The sequence below is a fragment of the Helianthus annuus genome, chromosome 15 (assembly GCF_002127325.2).
Source record: "Helianthus annuus cultivar XRQ/B chromosome 15, HanXRQr2.0-SUNRISE, whole genome shotgun sequence".
Lineage (NCBI taxonomy): Eukaryota > Viridiplantae > Streptophyta > Magnoliopsida > Asterales > Asteraceae > Helianthus > Helianthus annuus.
In genome coordinates this window covers 3,407,004-3,427,311 of record NC_035447.2, presented here as the reverse complement: position 1 = coordinate 3,427,311, position 20,308 = coordinate 3,407,004, and the positions used below count along the sequence as shown (strand labels likewise).

The window sequence follows — 20,308 nt, the reverse complement described above, 5'->3', positions numbered from 1 at the left end:
TATCAGAAGATCAAATCATAAATACAACCAAACTATACTTTTTGACTTGTATTCCACTAGCACAAAAACCATCCAACTAAATATACATATAACAAAATTAACCAATAACATAAATAAAAAAGAAGACCAACATATCATCATATGCGATTTGTAACAGACAATCATGTCTCGACCGGAACACTTTGACCAACCGTTGACTCATTCTCGCCATCTTTAAACACCTTTGCGATTTTATCAATCGGAACCAACGGTAGATACTGTGCCACCACGTAACCTCTCTCCGCGGTATAACAGACTGTGCAGTTGTATTTTTCAAGCAAGAAAGCGGCTGCGGGCACGGCTATTTGAGCTATTTGAGGGAATAATGGAAGTTTATGCATCGACCGCCAGGTGGAGACCGCGTATTTTTCGACTACTGGTTCGTAGGTTTGGTAGAGCTCTTTAGCCGTGGGCTCGTACTTTTTGTACAATGCTTTAGCCACTTTTGTAGTTGATTTGAGTGCCTCGGAAGTCAAATCTCTAGTCACTCCCGGAAGGTTCTTCCCCGCGTATTTCGCGTGGTTTGAAACTTGTTTTGTTAGTGTTGGCACATGGCGGTTGAGCGCGACCAGTGCCTCACCCACCTGCACGTAACGACAACGCCAACGTGTTAATTTTCATCAAAACATTTTGGTTTGTTTCGCTCAAGATTGACTCGCTAAAAGGTCAAATTAAACTCGAGCCAAGATTAACCCAAAGTTTGAACTAGTTTAATAAAGGAGCTCGAGTCTAAGCTTTATACAATTTTTTTTCTATAACCAAAGAACTCATAGGTAGCTTGCGCTAGGCAAGTAAAACACGGCTTACGTTACCCAGTGGAAGTTTTTAAATACAAACCAACGGAAGCTGGATTTGAACACGAGATAACTGAAAGAGGGGCTTAAGCGCATACCACCGCACCAATGTTTAGTTAGGTTATTACATTTTTAGTAGGGTAAATTGCATTTTACGTCCTTTAAGTTTCAGCAAAATTTTAGGCGTTATCCTTTAACTAACGAAATTACAACGGATATCCTTTATGTTTTAATTTATTTATAGCAGATCTCCTTTATGTTTTAATTTCTTTATAGCGGATGCCCTTTATTTTTTTAATCTTTTCAGGGGGGAAATGACACCACCTGTAAAGAGATTAGAACATAAAGGACATCTGCTGTAATTTCGTTTGTTAACGGACAACGCTTGAAATTTTGTTGAAACTTAAAGGACGTAAAATGCAATTTACTCTTTTTAGTATTCATACGATATATTATATAGTTATATGATAAATATGATAAATATGATTATGTATATGATAATAACTAAAAAAAGCGAATACTATATATTACGTCATGTAAATTATAATTATAAGTATATGGAATTAACTATATAATAATTAAAAAACGAGTCGAGTCAAACTTAAGTTTTCTTGAAATGCAACAAACCCAAGCTCTGAGCTCGAGAAGACTAAACGAGCCAAGCGCTCAAAGTAAGGCTCGACTTGTTTACACCCATTAATACTTTCAACCCATGTATTTACACTTCACATGGAATTAAATGCAACATGAGCAGAAACATGTACCTTTATATCAAGGAACTTAAGGAGGTCCAAAGGAACGCCCTGAAACTTTTCGTAGATTGGTCCGATGACGGTTTTAACGGTGTTCTCCGCGCTTTGGACGCTAGGCTTAAACCGGCCGGCGTTCTCCTTGCCATATTTGTAAACGGTCGACAAACAAACAACAGAATAGATCACCAAGGTTTGCACAAAACCGAGATACTTGAGATGCTTCTCTCCTCCATCCTTTTGTGCCTGTGATTTTTCACAATTGAATTATAATCAAATTAATCTAGCAAAATTAACAAAAGAGTTAAATGCCATTTTAGTCCCTGTGGTTTGGGCCATTTTGCCAGTTTAGTCCAAAGGTTTCATTTTTAACCTGTGGGTCCAAAAAGGTTTCACAGTTGCCATTTTAGTCCACTTGGTTAACTTCATCCATTTTTTCTGTTAACAAGAAGGCCAATTTGGTCATTTTGTATGTAATTCTGTTAACTAAAAGGGCAATTCAGCCATATAAAATGACCGAATTGGCCTTCTCGTTAACAGAAAAAATTGATGAAGTTAACCCAGTGGACTAAAATGGCAACTGTGAAACCTTTTTGGACCCACATGTTAAAAATGAAACCTTTGGACTAAACTGGCAAAATGGCCCAAACCACAGGGACTAAAATGGCATTTAACTCTTAACAAAATTCTAAAAAGTATAAAAAACAGATCTGATCTGAAACATACAAAATCAAAATTTTATCCAAAAAACAAAGTTGATTTCGAAAATTCTACTGCAATCTACGATTTTTACGATATCATGATCCTGGTTTAAACAGCAAAATAGGAAAAAAAAAAAAAAAAAAAACAGACTAATGTACATTTGTGCTTGATATATTGTGAATTCATACAAAAATCACAGCAACATCTTCGTCATTCAAACATCACAACATGAAAAAATAAATTAAGGCACATCTGTAATTGCATTTTATAATGTAACAGATTGAATTCATACGAATATCATTTCGTTTACATCAAAATCAGTTTTCTAGACATCAAGTACGATTTAGAGCAATGTCTTCCAATGGCGGATCTAGAAAATTCTTATAGGGGCAACGTTTCAAAAAAAGGGGTAACGAAATCGAAAAAACGTCAAATGTTTTCAAAATTTACACTACCACCGGAGCATCAAGGGGTAGGTTTAACCAAATGGGGTAGCCCAGTTGGCCACCGACATCCACCTCTTCCCAGAGGTACCGGGTTCGAATCTTGGGAGTGACATATGTCGCCCAGGGTAAGAACTCGGCAAGGGGAATTCACAGCGGAGCTAGCTTGGTCGGGTAGCGGCTCCCGGAGTGAGATCACTCCGGCGTTGGGAGGACCGTGCACTATCCCCCCCCCCCCCACATCAAGGGGTAGGTGGGGGCTACCCCTATTTATTAGCTATATCCGCCCCTGATATCTTCGTTGTTTAAGCAGTGAAATACAAAAAAAAAAGCAAATTAACGCACATCTGTAAATACATTCTATATTCCAGAACAGACCGAATTCATACGAAATCATCTCCTTTAGATCAAAAGAAGTTTTCTAGATATCAAATACAATATACAGCAACACCGTCGCCGTTTAAACAGTGAAACAGAGAATAAATCAAATTAACACACATCTGTAAATGTATTTAACAATTCATACGAAAATCATTTCGTTCAGATCAAAAGCAGTTTTATATATATATATATATATATATATATATATATATATATATATATATATATATATATAGAGAGAGAGAGAGAGAGAGAGAGAGAGAGAAAGTATAATGTACTTCACGCCTTAACGTACATTAACGTACTTCACGAAATATATAACATGCGTAATTATTTTTTTGACCAAAATAACGTGCGTGATTTTGGATCCCATGCGTGATTATGTGGTCCCATGCGTGATTATATGTTCCATGCGTGATTATACCCCTGATCCAACGGTTACCATTGTCTCCTACGTGAAGTATGTTAACCTTTCTCTCTATATATATATACATATCAATGCACGTTACGCACATCTGCATTTGTGTTTTATTACGTAACAAAACGAATTCATACGAAAATCATTTCATCACATCAAAAGCAGTTTTCTAGATATCAACAAGAATTTACAGCAACATCGTCGTCGTTTAAACAGAATAATACATAAAAAATCATATCAACTCACATCTGCAATTGCATAACGAATTCATACGAAAATCATTTCCTTCATATCAAAACCATTTTTCTAGATATCATGTTTAATTCACACCAACAATGCCGCCCTTATAACATCAAAATACAAAATAAATCAATTTAACACACGCCTGTAAATGTATTTTATCACGTAACCGAATGAATTCACGCAAAAATCATTCTTATCCGATTATCAAATACAATTTACAGCAACATCTTCATCGCTCAAACCGAAAAATCATATCAATGCACATCTGTAATTGCATTTTGTTACAAAACAAAACTATTCATACGAAATCACTTCCTTCATATCAAAAATAGTTTTCTATACATCATGTTCGATTTACAGCAACATCGTCGCCGTATAAACAGAATAACAGAGAAGAAATCATATCAATTCACATCTGCATTTGTATTTTATAAAGTGTTGTAAAAATCGCGACTAGGCGACGATTAGTCGGCGATTAATCGCTACTCGTCCAGTTACTGAGTAATTTTTCTTAAATCGGTCCATCAACCGACTAGGTCCGACTAGGCAAGCCAAAAGTCGACGATTCCAGCAAAAAAGCAAAAAACCTGTATATTTGGGCCAAAACCTCTAAATTCCGGCCAATTTCCAACCAAATCATTTGAATTCCAACAATTAATCATGTATACTTAAATAAATGAGTTGAGTAAGATTTAAAACCTAGCTACTTAAAATATTTACCTATAAAAATGTATATATTTATACATAAAACTGAAAATTACATATAAAAAACCCGATCCGATTAATCCTGATTAATCCCGAGTAATCCCGAGTAGTCGCTAGTCCCCACTTCACCGGTCGACTAGCGACTAGCGAGTTCTCCAACCTTGATTTTATTCCATAACACAGCAAATTCATACGTAATCGTTTTCTTCCGATCAAAAGCAGTTTTCTATATATCAATCACAATTTACAGCAATATCGTCGTCGTTTAACCAGCAAAATACGAAAAAAATAAATAAATCAAATCAACGCATATCCGGGTCATGGTATCGGGCCGGAAATGCATTGAACCGGAGTTGAACCGGCGACCAGGCGGTCGGACCGGAAACCGGCCGGTCGGACCGGTTTTTTATATATTTTTTCAGATTTAACCCTATTAATTTTTATAATATTTACGATACCTTCCGGTTCTTACATCCGGTCCGACCGGTGGGGCCATTGAACCGGTAGGAAGACCGGTTCAACATCCGACCCGGTTCTGAAAACATTGATAACAATTCATACAAAATCATCTTGTTCAGATCACAAACAGTTTTCTATATATCTAGTACGATTTACAGCAACATCATCATCATCGTTTAAACAAATTAATCATATCAACGCGCATCTGTAGTTGCACTTGTTACGTAACAGAACGAATTCGTACGATTTACAGCAACGTAGTCGTCGTATCAAACAGAATAATACGAAAAAAGTTAGATAAAGCATACGAGGAGAATGAATACCAGAGGCTCCGTGGTCTGATTGGCTTGAGATTCCGCCATGATCTTGAAGAAGAATAGCTTCAAGAGAGTTTGACGGAAATATATTTGTATAGGAAGAAGAAGAAGAAAGAGGAGAAAGTAGAAAAAGGCGCTAACTAACGTCTAACAAATGCGATGTTCATGCGCTTTATACATCTGCTGCGGAAAACTCGAGGGTCTAAAATGAATAACCCATTTCTCACCGTTCATTCATTACTATTACTATATATAACAATGAGTAAAGTTAAATGCCATTTTAGTCCCTGTGGTTTGGACCATTTTGCCAGTTTAGTCCAAAGGTTTCATTTTTAACCTGTGGGTCCAAAAAGGTTTCACCGTTGCCATTTTAGTCCACTGGGCTAACTCTCCATCCATTTTTTCTGTTAATGAGAAGACCAATTCGGTCATTTTATATGGCTGAATTGTCCTTTTAGTAAACAAAATTACATACAAAATTACCGAATTGGCCTTCTCATTAACAGAAAAAATGGATGAAGTTAACTCAGTGGACTAAAATGGCAAGTGTGAAACCTTTTTGGACCCACAGGTTAAAAATGAAACACTTGGACTAAACTAGCAAAATGGCCCAAACCACAGGGATTAAAATGGCATTTAACTCATTACTTTTTGAGTCCCTGTGTTTTAGTGGTTTTAACCACTTGAGTCCAAAATAAAAAAGTTTAACGCCCTGAGTCCCTAGCCATTTATTTTATAACGTTTTGAGTCCAATTTTGTTAATTTTATAACGATTTGAGTCCAAAAAATTGGACTCAAAAGGTTAAAATTTGGACTCAAATGGTTAAAGAAAATGCTTATAGGGACTCAGGTCGTTAAACTTTTTGCTTTTGGATTCAACTAGTTAAAACTACTAAAACACAGGGACTCAAAAAGTAATTTATCCTATAACAATTGTTGTAGGTCTTAGCTACAGTATAAGAATTGACCAAAATTTAAAGCTTATTTACAGCATTGCCATAATTTCTTTTTGTGCCAACTTCTAATAGAGAAAGGACTAGAGAATTGTTACTACCCAAAGCTTGCCATATGGTTTTTCTTTCTCTTGAAGCAATTTTTAGTTTTTGGAAATATGCATATGTAGTAAAAAATGTTGGATGGTTATATGAAATTTTAGAGAAAAATGCCCGGATAGTCCCTGTGGTTTCGCCTTTTTTCACCTATAGTCCCCAACTTTTTAAAACTACCTGAATAGTCCCCAAGTTTTCAACTTTCGTTCCCGGATAGTCCCTAAACCTAACATCAGTTAGTTTTTACAGTTAAGTGAGTGTAAAATGACAAAACTACCCTTACTGCCAAATTAATAACTAAAAAATTAAAAGAAATATAATTAATATTTTACAATTTATGTGGGACACCACCACCACCACCACCACACCACCACCACCACCACCACCACCACACCACACCACCACCACCACCACCACCACCACCACCACCACCACCACCACCACCGTTGCTTATACTCTGCAACTTAACACTTTTACTTCTTTTTTAATCAAATTCAGTTGCAACTCTCAATTCTAACACTATTGTGGCAAACAACAATATCTACGATACAACCAGCAGCTAACCAATTCAATGATACCTTCTTTCTTCGTTTCTGAAACAAATCATAAACACTCAGCTTCTATTACTCACAATTACCTCAACAACACTCACACATACCAAATATCAATTAGCCTAACAATTTCAATCTAAGATCTAATAACCTGCAAATCAACTTTTCAATCCTACTTTCTTTTGTTTTATACAAACAACAACAGTAATATTCAACGATATCAGTAACAAACATCAATTCTTTTTCAACCTGCAAGTCCACCGTATTTCATCACCGGTCACAAAAAGTTTTAAAAAATGCTTTACCGGAAAAACGAAATTTTACGATACACTTGGTCGGAACCCTAGATTGAGTCACCAGAGACGTCTTTTGGTCGGAATCAACAGAGACTTCATCGAGACCCGTTAGCACCAGTGTCGTCTTGCGTCTTCTCCGGCGGTGGACTGGAACCCCAACTGGTAGGAATCGCAGCTATGACTCCGACCGTCGTCTATTCAATGTTGAACTCTCTTCTCCGTCATATAAGCACCCTACGTCGCCGCCAAGTGCCTGAACCCTAACCCTCAGTCAACATCCCCGTCGTCGCCATGGACCACGGTAGCCACCGTCTAACACAGTTGCACGCTACCGAACCCTAGCCGCCGCTTGTGGTTGTCTGAATCAGAACTGTCTCGATCTTCGTTTTTGGATGGAGGCAATGGTGAGAGAGGGAGAGGTGTCGTGGTAATGGGGGAAGTGTGGGTGGGGATGATGTGGGTGGGGATGATGATGATAAAGTAGGTAAGAGTTATAGTGGTGGGACCCACTTATATTTATAAATGATCTATTAATGTTTTACTTTTTAATGAAGGGTAGTTTTGTCATTTTACACTCACTTAACTGTAAAAACTAACTGATGTTAGGTCTAGGGACTATCCGGGAACGAAAGTTGAAAACTTGGGGACTATTCAGGTAGTTTTAGGAAGTTGGGGACTATAGGTGAAAAAAGGCGAAACCACAGGGACTATCCGGGCATTTTTCTCGAAATTTTATAATTATGTAAATTTAGATCATTTCAAACGTATACACACAAGGAATTTTTTTTATGCATATACTAATTGTGTATGGTATTTTAACTACCAATATATTTTAATTAAAAAATTAAAACTTTTATTTGATCATAACTTAATTTATTTAAAAAAAAATAGATAAGTTAGTAAAATAGTTACATAATTATCGTAGTTTACAAAATATTTTACATGAAATATTATATTTTCTATAAGATAAGATGTATAAATTGCCTATATTAGAGTTCGTAAGTTTTTCACGGTTTTACGTCCAATCGTAACACCTATGGTTACTTTTCGAGCCGCACGGATATTCAACCCGCCGCGAAGCGCGGTGGAAAGCGACATCTTTCTTTATAATCTAGAAAGATTATTATCACTTCCCTAATTTCTATAAAGTATATCATAAGTGGAAACCAATAAATTGCCATTTTAGTCCATGAGGTCTAACTAAAACTGTCACTTTAGTCCAAATAGTTTTTTCCTGTCATTTTAGTCCAAATAGTTTTGTTTTCTTCCATTTTAGTCCCTGACTTTTGTCATTTTTTGCCATTTTCATTGACCACCACCTCCCACCACAACCAGGGGCGGACCTAAGGTCAGCCCAGGGTGGGCGGGCGCACCCCCGGGGAAAAAAATATTTAGTGCTAAGTTCCGTCGAAAATCTCATCCGCACCCCTTGGAATTTTTCGTCCGCACCCCTTGAATTTTTCGACCGCACCCCTTGGAATTTTTCGACCGCACCCCTTGAAATTTTTCGTCCGCACCCCTTAGGTAAAAAGTGTTATCAATTTATATATTTAATTTTTTTAGTAAACTCTTATTTAAAAAAAAAAAACTACCTAAATTATATAATTTTTAATCCCTAACTAACTAAACCCAAATACTCATACCTTTACCAACTTATAATTCATAACTAGCTAGCTCACTAAGTCTTAGCCCATTTAACCAAACCTAAACAATATTTCAAACTATAATAAAATAATTAAAGCCCAAAAGCTTTACAAATTCTCTCCCGCTCCCTCTCTCTCTTTCGTCCCTGCACTGCCAACGAATAACATCACCTAGCGACAACAGTCCAGCAGCCGGCGACCACCGTAATCGGCCACCATACCACCGTCGTTCGACACCAAATCTAACCAGAATCCGAACACGGGTAAGTTTCTTTGTTATTTTGATGATTTTGGTTGATATTATAGGAGAAAAAAGGGTAATAAAGTTGTTAAATAGGTTTGAAATTTTGTGTGTTTTAACGTTGTTTATGGTTGTTTAGATGATTTTTAGGGTGATTATGTTGCTTATATATTTTTAGGGTGATTACAACTTACGTTATGATTTTTAGAGCTTCAATAGTTGAAAATTAAATAGAGAAAGAATTGCTTAAGAAATTAGCTTTAGCTGATGTTTTGAATAGATTTCAAAAAATGAAAACCCGCAGGGCGTCGACGTTTTTTATTATTATATAAATTTAGTTTGGTGTTCGTTTGTTTTACATGACCCGACCCGACCTGATACGAACCGATTTTTTTTACTTATATACCTAGGGGCCTAAAATTTTTAAAAATGTTCCGCACCCCCATAGAAAAATTCCTGGGTCCGCCACTGACCACAACCTTCTATCATCGCCACCACATGCCTGCACCGTCACCACCCACCATTTCCACCACCACCGGCCACTTTTCCACCACCCACGCCATTAACCAACACAACCGCCATCATCGTAAAACCAACAACCACCGCCATCATCTTCACTGTAAATCGACATAACACCATCCTCATACTATGACCTGCAAAAAAGAAAGAAAAATGTGGTTTGGCCAAAATTCACCTAAGTTAACTAAATTTTTTGAATGGAGTTAGTGGGTTGGATGAAAATGGCAAAAAATGACAAAAGTTAGAGACTAAAATGGCAGAAAACAAAACTATTTGGACTAAAATGGCAAGAAAAAAACTATTTGGACTAAATTGGCAATTTTGATCAAACCTTAGAGACTAAAATGACAATTTACTCCATTATATTAACCAAGTTTTAAAAGTGTTCCAATTAGGTCGCACAAGTTTCAAAAGTGTTTCAATCAGGTCACTCAACATTCATTTTTCCTTAAAATTAAGGGTTTTTTCATCCATTTCATAGGTAACCGTGGTGATATGGATTTTTGTTTCTTTTTTCCCTTTTATTTGATGCTAACGTCGAGTGATGCCGTGGATTTCAACTTTATTTTTTTTTTATTTTTAATGTAATTAAATAGTTTTTATTTTTAATAAATATAACTTCATATATTAAAATAATTTGACTCCAGCATCTTATACTTCATTTTTTCTTGACACATATAAAAAATGACATGGCTCGATTTGAATGTTAAGTTATCTAATTGGAACAAAAACAACATCAATGACTTAATTAGAACACTTTTAAAACTTGGTTACTATTCTATGAACTAATTTATGTACATAAAATTAAAATATATTTCTCTTTTAGTGGTTACTTTTCAATATAACATAAATGAGAGGATCAAATAGGAAGATTGATTTGGGTAGAAAGTGTAAGAAACAACAATAGAATGACACGTGACAAATAACAAAAAAGATAAGGAATGACATTTTAGTCAATCTCATCTCATCTAATCTTTTCTCTTTCTCTACATAATCAAAAACCACCATTGAATTGTGTTTTACAATCTGGGTTTTACCATTGTCAATTGCATTTTACGACCCGAATTGGTTACTTTTCAATATAACATAAAAGCCGAAAACAGGACATCAAACAACTTCTTAGCAACTGACTAGGCTTAAAAACATTCGTGTAAACCCCAATTGCTTGCTTTTCAAGCCTCAAAATCTCCGGTAAGATTCCAAAAAACTTTCTCTACTTAACCGTCACTGATGCTCAATCCGTTTTTACTGTTGTAAAATACTTTTGTAGTTCATATAACTGTTATTGGATCATATTATGTCATATGTGCACGTCTGTGTTGCATTTTGTGGTTGTTTGTTTATGGTTTGTTTGTACGGTAAGATAGATTAATATAAAATATAACCCGAAGAAACTTGCAACCTTGATTGATCTTGTTTTTTATGTTTATATATACATGTGATGTTGTTATGTTTGATGATGATAAATATAAAATATAAATATTATTTTGATATAACAAACTCAAGGATAGGGTATTTAATGGATATGGTTCATATGGTGGGTTCGAATATAAAAACAAATACCGGTACTTGTTTGGATTATATCTATACCGGTAACAATGTTTGTTATTAGGTCGAAATCAGTTCGATTTCTTACGATACTGGATAGTATTTATTCGGTTCATCATTGTAAGAACAAAAAAATCAACTCTTACTAAAACGTGGGTTAAAATAAGCATGTCACAAACGGTCTGTTCAGAATTTAATCAAGTATTATGTTATCTTACTAAAATTACGAAAAGAGTAAGGGGCTATTTGTTTACCTCTTAATGAGGCTTTTAATGGTTCAGACCTCTTACTGGTTCAACACTTAATGGTTCAGAGTGTTTATTTCCCGAGCAGATGTCTGAATGGTTCAGACATTTGCCTCTGAAAGGTTAAGATTTATACAAAGTCTGAATGGTTAAGACCTCTAATCTGAATTGTTCAGACATTTGTCTCTGAACGGTTAAGCATTATACATGCTCTTAATGGTTCAGACCTCTTACTGGTTCAGCACTTAACCATTCAGATGTTGCCAAACAGCCCCTTACTGATTCAGCACTTAATGGTTAAGACCTCTTACTAGTTCAGCACTTAACTATTCAGATGTTGCCAAACAACCCCTAAATCAGATCACTCTATATAAAATAACTACATTGTGAGTCAGTTTTGATGACATATTCGTGTGTGTTTTGAGAATTTATTTACAACTCGTTTTAGTAAAGTATGTATTGAGAAATAGATAAAAATAATCAGTTCAAAATTTATTTATTTGAAATTGAAATATTTATCCTATTTTATCCTTTATTAATTTACAATTTATTTAAAATTGAAATATTTATCCTTTATTAATTTACAAAAATTTCTACCAAATAAAAACACTATTCATTTTTTCTTTTCTTTTTAACTCTTTTACTTTTCATCTTTTACAATTTTAATCTAACTAGAATTACGACCCGCCGCAATGCGGCGGGGATTCTTAAGTTATAACTAAGTCGATTTAAGACCTGCACGTTATTATTATTATTATTATTATTATTATTATTATTATTATTATTATTATTATTATTGTTGTTGTTGTTGTTTTTTTTAATATAAATAGAGATTAAATATAGCTATAAAATAGCTGGTTTTTAGGTTTATGTTAATATAAATAGGGTGGCCGATGGGGTTTCGGTTCGTGGGATGGGGGACCAGTGGGTGGGGGTTACAAATATATAGAGGGTTGTTGGGAGACCGGGGTGGCGGTTTGGTGGTATTGGGGGGACCGTTTGAATTTTAAAATTCAAAATTTGAAATTTTGACCGCCTGACGTGGCGGGGTGAGCAAATGATAGTCCGCCAGCTCGCTTGGCCAAACCGCCCCACGCCCGGCTTGAAAGCCAAGCCCCAAGGGGCCACGCCCCAACCCAAGCCCACCTGGGGTGGTGCCTTGGGTGTTTTACTCCAACCCAGCCCCAACCCAAGCCCCATACCCCACGGCCTAATCTAATCTTTTCTCTTTCTCTACATAATCAAAAACCACCATTGAATTGCGTTTTACAATCTGGGTTTTACCACTGTCAATTACGTTTTACGACCCGAGTTTTTGAAATGTAAATTTTCAATATAACATAAAAGCCGAAAACAGGACATCAAACAACTTCTTAGCAACTGACTGCAAAGTTTAAAAACTATATGTCGCTGAAGAACTACCTTCAATTCGTATAAACCCCAATTGCTTGCTTTTCAAGCCTCAAAATCTCCGGTAAGATTCCAAAAAACTTTCTCTACTTAACCGTCACTGATGCTCAATCTGTTTTGACTGTTGTAAAATACTTTTGTAGTTCGTATAACTGTTATTGGATCATATTATGTCATATGTGCACGTCTGTGTTGCATTTGGGGATGTTGTTATGTTTGATGATGATAAATATAAATAATATATTATGATATAACAAACTCAAGGATAGGTTATTTAATGGATATGGTTCATATCGTGGGTTCGAATAATATAAAAACAAATACCGGTACTTGTTTGGATTATATCTATACTGGTAACAATGTTTGTTATTAGGTCGAAATCGGTTCGATTTCTTACGATACTGGATAGTATTTGTTCGGTTCATCATTGTAAGAACAAAAAAATCAACTCTTACTAAAACGTGGGTTAAAATGAGCATGTCACAAACGGTCTGTTCAGAATTTAATCAAGTATTATGTTATCTTACTAAAATTACGAAAAGAGTAAGGGGCTATTTGTTTACCTCTTAATGAGGCTTTTAGTGGTTCAGACCTCTTACTGGTTCAACACTTAATGGTTCAGAGTGTTTGTTTCCCGAGCAGATGTCTGAATGGTTCAGACATTTGCCTCTGAAAGGTTAAGATTTATACAAAGTCTGAATGATTAAGACCTCTAATCTGAATTGGTCAGACATTTGTCTCTGAACGGTTAAGCATTATACATGCTCTTAATGGTTCAGACCTCTTACTGGTTCAGACCTCTTACTGGTTCAGCACTTAACCATTCAGATGTTGCCAAACAGCCCCTTACTCAGCACTTAATGGTTAAAACCTCTTATTAGTTCAACACTTAACTATTCAAATGTTGCCAAACAACCCCTAAATCAGATCACTCTATATAAAAAAAACTACATTGTGAGTCAGTTTTGATGACATATTCGAGTGTGTTTTGAGAATTTATTTACAACTCGTTTTAGTAAAGTATGTATTGAGAAATAGATAAAAATAATTAGTTCAATATTTATTTATTTAAAATTGAAATATTTATCCTATTTTATCCTTTATTAATTTACAATTTACAATTTATTTAAAATTGAAATATTTATCCTTTTTTTATCCTTTATTAATTTACAAAAATTTCTCCCAAATAAAAACACTATTCATTTTTTATTTTCTTTTTAACTCTTTTACTTTTCATCTTTTACATTTTTAATCTAATAGTTTTCATCTTTTACATACCTAATAGTTTTCATCTTTTACACTTTTAACCTTGTAGTTTTCATCTTTTACATATTTGTCAAAAACAATTTCCATTTTTAATCCCAACACTTTTCCACTTTCAACTTTGGCCCCCTATACTTTGCATCTTTTACAAATTTGTCATACGATTCGTTCTAGATTTTTTCGAGATAACACGTTGTAACGCGCGCGTATGGTTCAACGATTTTACGGCTATTTTTTATCGTTTAATTGCTCACTCGAAACTCGCGGGTGCTAAGCCAACTTAGTTATTCTTTTCTATGTTTTACTTTTTCGGTCCAATTTTTACGAGTTATCACGCCGTAACGTGCATGCATGATTCATTATTTTTACGTTTACCTTTTGTTAGGCTTAGGAGCTGTCTGTTTATTTTTTAATGAGACTCTTAATAGTTTAAACCTCTTATTGATTCTAAGGGTGAGAGGGGCACTCCTCTCTTAGGTGAGTCCACTCTCTTGCTCACGGCCAATCAACACGCGCCACGTCAACTCCCCTCTTAAGTCCATATTTTGCACTCAAACGTTGGCATCACTCCGCTCACACAATTATTTTTTATAAAAAAAGAAGAAAAAAATACGATTGGTGGAAAAAGAGTGAACCCATATTAACAACCAATCACCCCCTCTCTCTCTCCTCTCTCTCATGCGGTAACCTCTCACCGATCCCCCTCCCCGCTTATGTTCCCCGAGCCGATGGCGGCGGTGTTCCTGCTTGAGGACTGAGGTCCCCGCTCCCCTCCCCAAGAAGTGCCCCGCTTACCCTAACACTTTTAATGGTGTTTGTTTCGTGAACAAATTTCTTATTGGTCAATAGTTAATATTAGTATTCATCCAGTGTCCCCCAAAATCAACACAACATTACAGCAAACCCTAGAATTTAAAACCCATTCAAAATGGACGATTACAAGAAGCTTATAGAAGAAGCATTCGGAGAGTCGTCGGAAGATAGCGACGACGATGATCGTCTCCGGCAGCCGGAAGACTCAAACATTTCCGGTGAATCTGAATTAGTGTTCGGTAAACTGCCTGAATGGGAACGAATCAGTGAAATCAAAGGGTTAAGTTTATGTAGAGATTTCTTAACTCCTCATCAACAATCAACTTTACTAGCATCAATTCTACAACAAGGTCATCTTCTTATCTCTGTTTCCTATGTTACCTCAGATTATTATTATTATTATTATTATTATTATGAGTAAAATGCACGAATAGTCCCTGTGGTTTGGTGAAATTTCACCTTTAGTCCCCAACTTTTCAAAATTACACTCTTAGTCCCTGTGGTTTGACAAGTTGTTACTCGGATAGTCCCCAAAGCGGATGGAGGTTAGTTTTTCTGGTAAAGTGGGTGTGAAATCACAAGGACTATCCGAGTAACAACTTGTCAAACCACAGGGACTACCCGAGTAACAACTTGTCAAACCACAGGGACTATCCCAGTAACCTTCATCCGCTTTAGGGACTATCCGAGTAACAACTTGTCAAACCACAGGGACTAAGAGTGTATTTCTGAAAAGTTGGGGACTAAAGGTGAAATTTCATCAAACCACAGGGACTATCCGTGCATTTTTATTATTACTAGAATTACGACCCGCCGCAATGCGGCGGGAATTCTATAGTCATAACTAAGTCGATTTAGGACGCGCAGATTATGTTGAACCTGTCAAACGGGAAAAAATAGACAATGTAAAAACGTTCACCCACACACGTACGTTGCGTCGTGTTAACTCGCAAAATTTAGAACGAAATGTAAAAACGTTAAACCAAAGACGCACGTTTGCGATGTGTTAAGTCACAAAATTTAGAACGAAGCACAAAGAGAAAATTTTGCAGAAAATGAAAACTATAAAGGACCAAAGTTGAAAGCAAAAAAAGTTGTGAGGATAGATTGCAAAAGATAAAAAGTTTTGTGTTAAAAGTAAAAAACAAATAGTTTTGGGTTAAAAGTAATTTATGAAATACTTTTGTGTTAAAAGTAAAAAACAAATAGTTTTGGGTTAAAAGTTGTGTGAAAAGTAAAAAAAATAATTTTTTTTATGTAAAACCCCCAAAGCGAAGGTTACAACACATAAGTAAAAAAATGAAACTGGTTAAATCGCAAAAGATAAAACTTTTGAATTAGAAGTGAAAAATCAAATTAATCAAAGGGGTTAAATTGTATAAGATAGAAACTTTTGAATTAGAAGTGAAAAATCAAATTAATTAAAGGGGTTAAATTACCAAAGATTAAAACTTTAAACTCAAATTGTCAAAGATTAAAACTTTAGGGTTAAAAAGGAAACAAATACTATCAAAGTTAAAACCTTAAACTCAAATTGTCAAAGATTAAAACTTTAGGGTTAAAAAGAAAACAAATATTAAAACTTTAGGGTTAAAAAGAAAACAAATATTAAAAGTTTAAACTTAACTTGTCAAAGATTGAAAATTTAGGGTTAAAAAGAAAAAATCCAATTTTTTTTTGAGAAACTCTCAAAACCATTGTTACAACTACCATATGCATAAAGTATTTGCTTTTTAATAAGGTTTTAATTATTATTTATTATTTTTTTAAATACAAATAGAGATTAAATATAACTATAAAATAGCTGGATTTTAGGTTTATGTTAAATATACATGTAAAATGGCGTATATACCAGGTATTTTGATATAATGTACTTATAATTTTTTTAATTTTTTTTCTAGTGTATCGCTATTTTATATCCGCTATTTATCGTTATTCGCCATATAGCATATAGGTACTTATCACTATTTGTCTCTAGTCGCCATTAACAACTATGGCCCGAGCTCGTGAAGCTCGGCTCAGTTTGAGCTTTTAGTGAGCTGATTTGAGTAGCTCACGAGTGGCTTGGCTCGTTTTGCACTTCTGGATTACTGTTAAGTTTGATTATTTATTAATGATTAATGATTACATTGATTAGTGATTAGTGAATACTGTTAAGATTGAGTAATGATTAGTGATTACAGTTTTTGTTCTAATATATTTCTTCTTCTGTAACATATGGCTGCAGAAGGATGGTTCACTGATTCATCTCACAATCAGGTTTGACAATCAACACTCTGTTAACAAATGTTTATCGGAAATACCAACGCATAATATCGACATTGTTACATCATTCCTGGAATTTGATCACAACTTAATAACTTATTCTTGTATATAATCGTATGTTAGTGTTGCAAATTGATTCTTAACACGAGATTAAGAACAGTGATTCGTTCACATAGTTTAGCTCATTTAAGGTGTTTAAATGAGCTTTAGTTTTGCTTGTGGGTGTACCTATCTACACACCATTTTGCCTATCTACACACCATTTTGCCTATTTACACACCAAAAAAGGTGTTTTTTGTCCTTATATGCACACCCTGCAGTGTCGAACTGTGGCCAAAACGCGGCGTTTTGGTCCGGTTAACCAGACAAAGACTAACGGGTCTGTTGACCGGACCAAAACGCCAAGCTTTGGCCGCGTTTTGGTCCTATCAACCAGACAAAAGACAAAAGACTGACACCCGGTCTGGTTGACAGGACCAAAACGCGGCCAAAGCTCGGCATTTTGGTCCGGTCAACAGACCCGACAGACACCCGTCAGTCTTTGTCTGGTTAACCGGACCAAAACGCCGCGTTTTGGTCACAGTTCGACACTGCAAGGTGTGCATATAAGGACAAAAAAACACCTTTACAGGGTGACTATCTACACACTTGGTGTGTAGATAGTTTGGCCCTTTGTTAATCATGATTTGTGGTAATCACATTGCAGGCTATGAGGTTTGGTGATCTTCCAGCATGGGCGAATGAACTTTCGACGTGTATACGAGAGCTTATCCAGTATAGTAATTACGATCCTGAATCAACGGACATAACTAGTGAAATGGACGGACAAGATTGCATATTTCCTTCAACGCTACTAAACAGAGAGCCTCTCTTTAATCAACTCATTGCTAACTCATACCAGCCAGGTGAGGTGCGATTATCATATCATTATATATTTGCATAAATCTTTTATTTACAAAACCGGTGATTACGTTTTTGTGTTTGCACATATGTATATGTTCGCATACATATTTGGTTATGGAAAACACACTAATTTGACATTTTGACCAAAGTTTGTTACTTTTTGCATGCTATTGACACGGATAAGTTCATTTTTTAAGAGTAAAGTACACGGATGGTCCCTGTGGTTTATCAAAATTTTGGATTTGGTCCTTAGCATTCCCAAAGTACATGGATGGTCCCTGTGGTTTGCACTTTGTAACGCATTTAGTCCCCAACCAACAAATCTAAAGGTTTTAGCATGTCCAAGTTAGGGACTGAATGCAATACAAAGTGCAAACCAGAGGGACCATCCATGTACTTTTGGAAAATGCTGGGGACTAATGCGTTAGTCGTTACAAAGTGCAAACCACAAGGACCATCTGTGTACTTTTGGAAAGCTAGGGACCAAATCCAAAATTTTGGTAAACCACAGGGACCATCCATGTACTTTTGGAAAACGCTAGGGACTAATGCGTTACAAAGTGCATACCACAAGGACCATCTGTGTGCTTTTGGAAAGCTAGGGACCAAATCCAAAAGTTTAGTAAACCACATGGACCATCTGTGTACTTTACTCTTTTTTAACCAGTCTCATTTTTCATTGTTCAAAATTTCAGGGTATTTGTGCGCATGTTGACCTAATGCGGTTTGAAGACGGAATAGCCCTGGTCTCATTAGAATCATCTTGTGTGATGCATTTCAGCCGTGTTGAAAACGAAGCTGTTACCGATAGAAAACAACCCGAGCCCAAGATCCCTGTGTACTTGACACCCGGATCTTTACTCTTAATATCAGGTGAAGCGCGATACCAGTGGAAGCATGAAATTAACCGCAAACCCGGTTTTCAGATATGGGATGGCTTAGAAATTGTGCAGAAAAGAAGAACTTCTATTACATTAAGGAGGCTCTGCAACAGTGAGTAGTACCCACCGCAATCTGTATGTTTTAGTTGTGCTGTGTTCTTTACAAAGTTTTACATTATATATAAAATTGTAAGCTATATATTTGAAATTCTTGATCCTAAAGTCATCATCATCATCATACTCAGTGTATCCCACCCAATGTTGTAGAAGGCGCTAGGCGCTAGTCGGGCGGTGAGGTACAGCCTAGGGATTAATCGGGATTAATCAGGATTAATCGGAATGGGATTTTTGTATGATTTTTTCAAAATTATATATATATATACCCAATAATATAAAAATAATACTTCAAAATTCACATAAATACTTCAAGTTTTAGATGGTATGGTTCGATTTTAACCGATTTTGACCAATTTTGACCGCCTAGGGCCGATTTTGACCGACTAATATTGTCCGATTAATCCGATTTTTGACCGCCTAGGACCGATTTTGACCGATTTTTTACCATGACCGATTAATTGACCGCCTAGCTCAAAATTAGGCAGTAGATGACCGCCTAGGCCGAAATCCGCAACAATGATCCCACCAATAGCAAAGCTAAGGTAGGGTCTCAGGAGGGTGAGATGTAGACAGCCTTATCTCTACCCCGTTGAAATTCTTGATCCTAAAGTCATCATCATCATCATACTCAGTGTATCCCACCAATAGCAAAGCTAAGGTAGAGTCTGAGGAGGGTGAGATGTAGACAGCCTTACCTTTGCCCCGTTGAAATTCTTGATCCTAAAGTCATCATCATCATACTCAGTGTATCCCACTAATAGCAAAGCTAAGGTAGGGTCTGAGGAGGGTAAGATGTAGACAGCCTTACCTCTACCCCGTAGGAATAGAGAGGCTGCTTCCAATGAGACCACCGGGTCAAAATTTACTGACGTTAAGAACCAATATAGGTCACCCTACTATAAAAAACAACAGGGTCAAACCTTTTATGGTACCTTTTTACTAGTCAATTGAATCAAATGGTAACACAGTGAAAGTTTGATACAACAAAATTTAAACATGACAACATAATATCCGAATCCAACATATGAATGGTAAAAGCTAATATGAAGAAGACAAAGTCTCTTTCACATTCATAGTTTCAAATACGCCACTTGTGTTCTTTCCTTGCAAAAAATTGGCATACCAATGTGCGGATAGCTTAGGATATCGAGTCAACTCTTTGTCATTCAAGTCAACGTAGTACAAACCATAACCGGTGGTATAGCCATCCAACAACTCAAAAAGATCAAGAAAAGACCAAACGAAATATCCCTTCGTGTTCGATCCATTCCTATTACCATGTCACAAATGTAAAAAGAAAATCATAAGTGTCTT

The 20,308-nt window shown here is 35.9% G+C and overlaps 3 protein-coding genes across 6 annotated transcripts in view; 1 reads left to right on the top strand and 2 right to left on the bottom strand.

Annotated features, from left to right (window-relative positions):
* LOC110910120 (stress-related protein) lies at positions 1-5,457 on the bottom strand. The gene is made up of 3 exons (XM_022154835.2): positions 5,257-5,457; positions 1,598-1,828; positions 1-623 (listed from the first exon to the last, which is right to left on the bottom strand). Exons 1-3 carry the CDS (start codon positions 5,293-5,295, stop codon positions 162-164), a joined length of 732 nt encoding a protein of 243 aa, XP_022010527.1. The 5' UTR covers positions 5,296-5,457; the 3' UTR covers positions 1-161.
* Positions 5,458-14,726: 9,269 nt separating this feature from the next.
* Positions 14,727-19,117, top strand: LOC110910119 (alkylated DNA repair protein ALKBH8 homolog). 2 transcript variants are annotated; one of them, XM_022154834.2, is made up of 4 exons: positions 14,727-15,178; positions 17,059-17,087; positions 17,800-18,003; positions 18,692-19,117. In XM_022154834.2, the coding sequence occupies exons 1-4, from the start codon at positions 14,944-14,946 to the stop codon at positions 18,995-18,997; spliced, it is 774 nt and encodes a 257-aa protein (XP_022010526.1). In that variant the 5' UTR covers positions 14,727-14,943; the 3' UTR covers positions 18,998-19,117. The 2 variants fall into 2 exon arrangements, with proteins under 2 accessions (XP_022010526.1, XP_022010525.1); XM_022154833.2 differs by having other exon boundaries at positions 14,729-15,178; positions 17,056-17,087.
* A 776-nt stretch (positions 19,118-19,893) lies between these two features.
* Positions 19,894-20,308, bottom strand: part of LOC110910115 (beta-glucosidase 11) — a 43,963-nt gene continuing 43,548 nt past the window's right edge. For all 3 annotated transcript variants that reach the window (XM_022154822.2, XM_035984085.1, XM_022154825.2), the window contains exon 13: positions 19,894-20,264. In XM_022154822.2, the coding sequence (XP_022010514.1) occupies positions 20,033-20,264 (232 nt within the window). In that variant the 3' untranslated portion in view covers positions 19,894-20,032. The remainder of the gene's footprint in view (positions 20,265-20,308) is intronic.

Coding starts and splice junctions, on each gene's coding strand:
- LOC110910119 (XM_022154833.2), top strand. CDS start 14,944: ATGGACGATTACAAGAAGCTTATAGAAGAAGCATTCGGAGAGTCGTCG. Junction 15,179..17,055: donor AGCATCAATTCTACAACAAG/GTCATCTTCTTA, acceptor ATATGGCTGCAG/AAGGATGGTTCACTGATTCA. Junction 18,004..18,691: donor ACTCATACCAGCCAGGTGAG/GTGCGATTATCA, acceptor TCAAAATTTCAG/GGTATTTGTGCGCATGTTGA.
- LOC110910120 (XM_022154835.2), bottom strand. CDS start 5,295: ATGGCGGAATCTCAAGCCAATCAGACCACGGAGCCTCTG. Junction 1,829..5,256: donor ATCAGACCACGGAGCCTCTG/GTATTCATTCTC, acceptor GAAAAATCACAG/GCACAAAAGGATGGAGGAGA. Junction 624..1,597: donor TTAAGTTCCTTGATATAAAG/GTACATGTTTCT, acceptor CGTTACGTGCAG/GTGGGTGAGGCACTGGTCGC.